This window comes from Phymastichus coffea, unplaced genomic scaffold (genome assembly GCF_024137745.1).
Source record: "Phymastichus coffea isolate CEN01 unplaced genomic scaffold, Cenicafe_Pcof_1.1 PCOF00081, whole genome shotgun sequence".
Lineage (NCBI taxonomy): Eukaryota > Metazoa > Arthropoda > Insecta > Hymenoptera > Eulophidae > Phymastichus > Phymastichus coffea.
This window is the reverse complement of record NW_026706892.1, coordinates 512,712-519,514: the sequence shown is the minus strand read 5'-3', so window position 1 is coordinate 519,514 and position 6,803 is coordinate 512,712. Positions and strand designations below refer to the sequence as shown.

General features: G+C 31.3%; 1 protein-coding gene across 1 annotated transcript; it reads left to right on the top strand.

The window, feature by feature from the left end:
• LOC131668631 (uncharacterized) lies at positions 1–6,616 on the top strand. The gene is made up of 5 exons (XM_058942968.1): positions 1–177; positions 2,611–2,811; positions 2,942–3,160; positions 3,262–3,465; positions 5,945–6,616. The coding sequence occupies exons 1-5, from the start codon at positions 1–3 to the stop codon at positions 6,068–6,070; spliced, it is 927 nt and encodes a 308-aa protein (XP_058798951.1). The 3' UTR covers positions 6,071–6,616.
• Positions 6,617–6,803: the final 187 nt, after the last annotated feature.

Here is a 6,803-nt window from a genome sequence, read left to right as displayed (position 1 = left end):
ATGAAAGGCTACGAAAACAAATTTACGTTAAGTAATGATCAAGCAACAGCTTTAGAACTTTTAAGACTTGAAGAAGCAGCGCAATTAGCAAATGACCAGCTGACAAATCGTCGAGGATTCACGAGAAATGACAAGCTTTCACACGTTGTCTATGCTGTTTTAAATGCCTCCCAATTCGTAAGTTACAAGTTTAGCAAATAAATGTAACAAAGTGAATCGAAAATCATACGGAAATAATCAATTTATCATAGATTGAAGCTCTTGAAACTATATATTTTCTATTGTAAGTACAATTTTTTAGTTCAGTTTTGGTTATAGATACACTTCATTACGTGTATGTTAAAGTTTTTTTTCGCACTCACGAACTATTTTAATTCAAGTAACAATAAAGTAAGTATTTTTACGCCGCGCGTCAACTAAAATCGTTATACAACATAACATTTTCAAAATGTAGAATAAAATATCTGAGAGAACTTTCTTGGTTTTCCATGAACCATTTCTTGTAACAATTTGGTTACTTGTTCAACCCCTTGAGATTTGTGTCCACAATAACTTGATATAATATATAACAATAACTAATTCCTGGCGAAGCTAGATGCTTTTGTATACGAGGTTTTATAAAAACCATCTATAGGAGCAAATGAAAATAATAATTTTTACGTATTATCGCGGTTGTCTAGCATATTGACTATTTTTTCGACAGATCTGTAGATTCTGACAAACTCATGAATAAACCTTTTGGATTTTTGTGGTACATTGCATTATTAAGACTCTCATTTGCCTGACTACTTTAAGCATCAATAAATTTTATCGAATTTTGCATGTACATGTCAAATAAGTGATATGGTACATTTTTCAATGCAGCGTCAATAGAATTGACATCACTTTTTTCTGTTGAACAGCGTACGGAGAGCAGCGTTGGATATGTTTTGTAATAACTCCTGATAGTTCTTTGTCTGGATCTGATTGCTTTTGAATTTGGTAAAGCATACTGCCTACATTATTGTATGAATGATTCAAATCACAATATTTTATTTTGCCTTTGACATGACATGTTGCCTCGTCGCCTTCTCTCGTTTTTTTTTTGTACAACCTTTTCTCTTTTTTCCGCATTCTAAACGATGCTGCATGCGTCTGTATTGAGTTGCTGACATGAACTTACCCTTCCACCGGTATTTATCAGGCATTATTCTTTATAAATTATGAAATCTCAACGAAAATAGTTTCAAAGGAACAACCGTTTGAAGTTATGCAGCTGCCTCACACTCGTGTTTTCATGCTCTATCAGATGATACACATACACGCATATACGAAAAGCTATAGGCAACATAAGAAAACCAATTCTGAGCAGATGCAACGTTGCCACATCTTCACTTCATTTTAACACTCGTAAATTTGATAACAAATAAAAAAATTAATCGATTAACAAATACTAGAACAATAGCTTGTTACATAATAATCTATTTTGATTGGGGTATATGCAGTCAAGTGTATATATACAAATAAAACAGGAACTTGATTTCATTTATCTTAAATTGGTAGCGGTGATCCTATCCAATGTTAAAGCATAGGCGCCTTTGCCCTTATCACATGTTCTCTCGTGGCTGTCTCCATCATCCTTACAATTCAGTAAGGATCATTTTTACATTTTTTCAGAATTTTTTGACTCAATTTTAGATTTTTTCAAAAAGCAGGAAAATGAAATTTCAAAACCTGATAAGAAAAATGCTTGTGAAGTTAAAAAAAATATTTCATTTCGACCGCCATTTATACCGCTAACAATATTTTAAAAGTTTAAGAAATTTGTGTCACTTTGTGACCATTTTGATTAACATAAACATCAAAATTTTATCGAAAAATTGATTTAAAAATATAAATTTTCTTTAAATCGAATCATAATTTTGACTTCATGACCTCTATTATAGAACGACTCCTAAAACATAAGTACAGTCGTTTTACAATATGTATATAACAGTATGAAATTTATTCGATAAATAAGGCGCCGATTTTTCCCGTTTTGGGCATTAATGGGTTAATACAGGCAAAGAGCAAAGTCAGAGCTCTATTTTTATTTGATATAGTAATAATAATAATGAAAGAAATTTATAAATGAACTTATATTTACCTAATAATTAGATAATATGTCTTTAGACAAGCACATTGAAAAATTTTGTTAAAATTGTTTTTATTTGCATGTTTTTAATACATCATCTGTAATTTGAATTCGCTTATATATTTAGAAATTTCTTTATTATCAATTATTATTATTATTATTATTATTATTATTATTATTATTAATATATAAAAGAACAACTTTCTCCTAAGCATGTTGTGCCCTATCCCCTCCGCAAGCCAGATCCTAGTCTTTCATTAGCTGCGCAAGCATAGTCAATCCCAAAAGATTAAATTTTTTAAATATATTTTAGACAACAAAAAAGACAAATTAAGGAAAAATGTATTTAAATTTTTTACTTTGATAACTGTTTTGTAATATTGAAAAAAATCACTATTTAAATAATGCTAACTAAAATTTTTCGTAATTCGTCTTAATATTGACATATAGTTAGAGTTGTATTTTGCAAACTAATATTTTTATTTAAAATATATTAGCTCACAGCATTAACGGATGAAGCATTTCACCATTTACATCATGCGATCAACAGGAAAATGCGAAAGACTAATCCAAATCTTCCTAGCATGCCAGAAGAAAGAAACCCAATCTTTTTTGTGTACCCCATTTGCATGGGGATTAGTTTTCTTTTATTCATTGGTTGGCTGTGCACTAAAATTTTCAATAGAAGGCCATTAATAGTAAGTAAATTAACAACATCGGTCCGCTCGAGATTGACTAATCAATCTGTTTGCTAATACGAGATCGACGATACTAAATTTTCAATTGTATACAAATTAACGTGACAAGGAAATTTTGTTTTTCTTGTAGGCTTTAATGGGCAATGGATTGGGTGGAATTTTGATCATAATTGGTGGAATTTGGGCAATGCGACACGCTGAAAAGCATATTAACTTGAATGAAGTTTCAGATGAGGAATTATTAACACATCCAATTTTTATCCACAATTTTGTCCTCTGTATAGTTTCAATTTTCGGCATGATACTGTATTTTATTCCAGCTTGGATATTATTGGATGCTTATATGTGGGTGCGTGAAGTAAATAATTAAGTACAAATCAATTCATAAATATTACGTCATATAGCGGCTACATTTGCTTCGTCAAATCTGCATTTCGAATCATTTTGCAGCAAAGAAAAAACAGGTCCTTTTCTAGTGGAGAAATGGGTAAATCTCGCGCTAATGTGAATAAACATCGTTGCACGTGTTCACGATCGAAGAGTAGAAGTCCGCGGCCAACTCATAGTCCGCGATCACAAAAAAACGGCTCTGGAATGTACGATATAGATCGAATCAGTATATCACCATTGCCATCAACAAGAGCTTCTACTCAAGTACAGTTTCATTTTAAGATATTTTTTTAACTAACAGAATTTCGATTATTTGTTGCATTGTTGATACTAATTTTGTAAAAATAAATGAAGTGTCTATTACTTAATGTTAGTCGATGAAAATTATTACTACGCAGGGTGGTCCATTTTAAAAGATGCACCTAGATTAATCCCCCCATGTGAACTTTCTTGAAAAATGTTTTAGATAGAAATTGCTTGGCTTCGAAGGGAACATATTTTGATGACCTTGTCTTTGACCTGCAGATCGTGTTCAAGGACATTTCAAGGTCATCTGTGATTTTTTAAATGGGAACCCCTAATTTTTTACTTTGGATTCGGAAAGAGCGGGAATGAAATTGTATATTCAAATAAGTTAACACAGTCGGGGTCGGATTGACCCTTAAGATTATGTAGAGGTTAGTTTTATTTTGTTCCTTAATATGTTCTTGGTATCCGGCAATTAGTGAAAAAGATTTGAGACAAAAGTGAATCAACAGGTAACATTTCCTCAGTACCTTTCATTTGTCTTAAAGATCATATTCAAGGTTAACTTTGTTTTCTTATAAATAAGAACCTTTTATTTCGACTACGGAAAGAGTGGAAAATTGAAGTTTATCTTATGTGATTTAATTGAGAAATGTGAAGTTAAGATATTTTTTTTTAATATTACTTTTTATTACAGGTGAATCGACATTTTGTTGATAAAAACTCAAGAATCAAAAATTAAAATAATACAAATACAAACCATTTGTACATTCATTTTTAACAATTAAAGAAAGTAAGTGATATTACTTTTATTACAAAGCAGAAGATTATGTTTAATGTCTACCTAGTTAACAAGTCAATATCTTCTAAAAAATGAAACATTATGTCATAAAAAATGTAGATATCTTTGCAAATTTACGTTTCCATAAAAAAAGTAAGGTCCAATATAGCCATTAACAATTCCACACAAAACTACAAGACTCCATTAATGTTGATCAATTTCACGATGCCAGTTTAGATTTTCTGCTGAGCAATAATGAATGTTATATCGATTCAATTGACTGTCACTATGGAACGTTGCTTCATCAGAAAAAATTAAATTTTTGGAAATCTTCAGACATCTAGCTCTGAATTAACGTTATGTGATAAGGATGGAATGGATGAATAGCTGAAATTCGCTCTGAACTGTGCTATGTGGAATGTTTGATTGCACTACAATTTAACGTGTAGACAAATGCGGGTTCAAATGTATCAATGCTAACACAGTTAAGACTATTACATGATCTTTTTCAGATACATTAACACGACGTCGTTGTCGCCGTACTCCACGTCTGTGCCTTTCACGTCTTTCTATCCTAGCAATTGTGGTATCTGATGGATGTTGACATCTATTCGGGAACCGTTCTCGATACAATCTCGCTGTTGCACGATAGTTACAATGACATTCACCGAACATCAACAAAATACCAACTATTTCATTACGAATATAATCAGGCATTTTTGGCCAAGTTTAATTAAGCATTAATATAATTTTTAACATCGTAATTTTCACGTAATCGAAAATAGAGATTCTCATTTGAAAAACATTGACCTTGAAATGACCTTGAACATGGCCTCCTAGGTCAAAGGCAGGGTCATAGAAATATGTAACCCTCAAAGTGGCGTAAACTTGGTCTAGAGAATTTTACGCTTAACATTACCTTTGCACGAGCATTAGGGTAGAAAGAATATAAAAATAAAATTGACTCTACAAGATCTTGAGGATTAATCCGACCCTAACTGGGTTGTATTATTTAAACTTAGAATTTCCCGTTTTTCCTGGATTCAAAGTAAAAAATAGGGGTTTCCATTAAAAAAAATAAAATTGACCTTGAAATATCCTTGAACATGACTTCCGAAGTCAAACGTAAGGTCATCAAAATATGTTCCCTCGAAGCTAAGTAACTTCTATTTAAGAAACATTTTTTGCGAAAGTTTAACTGGGCGGAGTAATCTGGGTACATCTTATAAAATGGCCCACACTCTAGATTATTAATTAATATATTAAATTTTAATCCGTTAACATTTTATAGGTAAATAGTAGTTTTATTGACTCATAAAAATAAATACATTGTCAGATTACCATTAATATTATATATATAATGTTTTTTTATTGGCATAAACTGTATACATTATATAGCCATATCACCACCACAGATTAACATTAGAAAAATACTTTGACTACTTCTGCCATCTAGGAGTTTGTTTCCAACTTTCAACCAGTGTCGGTACATTATTAGCAGCTGCTATTTTAGTTTCTTTCTTGAACGTACTATAGTATTTTTTTAAATTATTTCATTACAAAGCAATATTTTAATAAAACTATGGCCATAACAAATAACAATATTCCTAAAAAAAAGAATTAACATATAATAACGTACAAAACACATTTCAATTCATGTACAATATAAAATATTAACTGATTATTGGTTCGGAAACCATAAAATACTTTAACTTTTTGCAGGGTATAGAAAGTGATCCAGTTATTCTGTACTGTTGCTGCGTTGATTGTCATCGCTATTTAAAAGCTCAGAAACGCGTAGATAAGTTTACTCACGAATTTCAAGTAATTCAAGTTATGTAGATTTCTTAATAAAGAGGCAGAACTTGAATCGTTGTCATCCTTCTTTCACGTTGGAAACTGCTGTCTCGAAATAGCTCACTTTCAAAGAGTGCAATCACGCCTGCTCGTTGTATTTAGATTGACATCTTTAAACTCTTGATTATACTCTTACAAATCATCGTTTTCAATTTGACTACTTTAAATAGATCCGAAATTACTAGAATACTACTATACTAAATACTACATCTGTGCGGTAAGTTTACACACTTTGTTATTTGAATAAAACAATGAATAATTTCAATGTTACCTTTCACTTTTGAAAATAAGTGAAAACAGCTGATTTGCATTGCATTTATCTTTTCATCACAAATACTTCATTACGCGTACTTTATTAATTGTCTAACTGTTGGTATAAAAGTAATGTCTAATAATATATAATATTGACATAAATTACAATTTAAAAAACTAAAAAAGAACGCGAGATCTTTAGATATACATCATAGCATCAAAACAAACCAAATTAATATAGACATGTTTCATCGCATAATTAATTATGTTAAGAGGTCATGCTAGTTCAAAAGCACATTCTTGTCGAAAGTGAAAAGATAGGTGTATCTTTTAGCGATGACGTCTCGTCGTGGCCTTCGGCGTCGCGCGAAGTGACCGTGGCATCAGAGTTTCGAGGGGAGTAATGACATTACACCTGACGTCACCTAATCAACGTGATGATGTCATGATTGTGGTAAATACAATC

What these genes read in the sequence shown, in the direction of transcription:
- LOC131668631 (XM_058942968.1), top strand. Translation starts at nt 1, where the DNA reads ATGAAAGGCTACGAAAACAAATTTACGTTAAGTAATGATCAAGCAACA. An exon ending in TTTTAAATGCCTCCCAATTC is followed by an intron (nt 178 to 2,610) that starts GTAAGTTACAAG and finishes AAAATATATTAG; the next exon opens with CTCACAGCATTAACGGATGA. An exon ending in CAACAAGAGCTTCTACTCAA is followed by an intron (nt 3,466 to 5,944) that starts GTACAGTTTCAT and finishes TACTTTAACTTT; the next exon opens with TTGCAGGGTATAGAAAGTGA.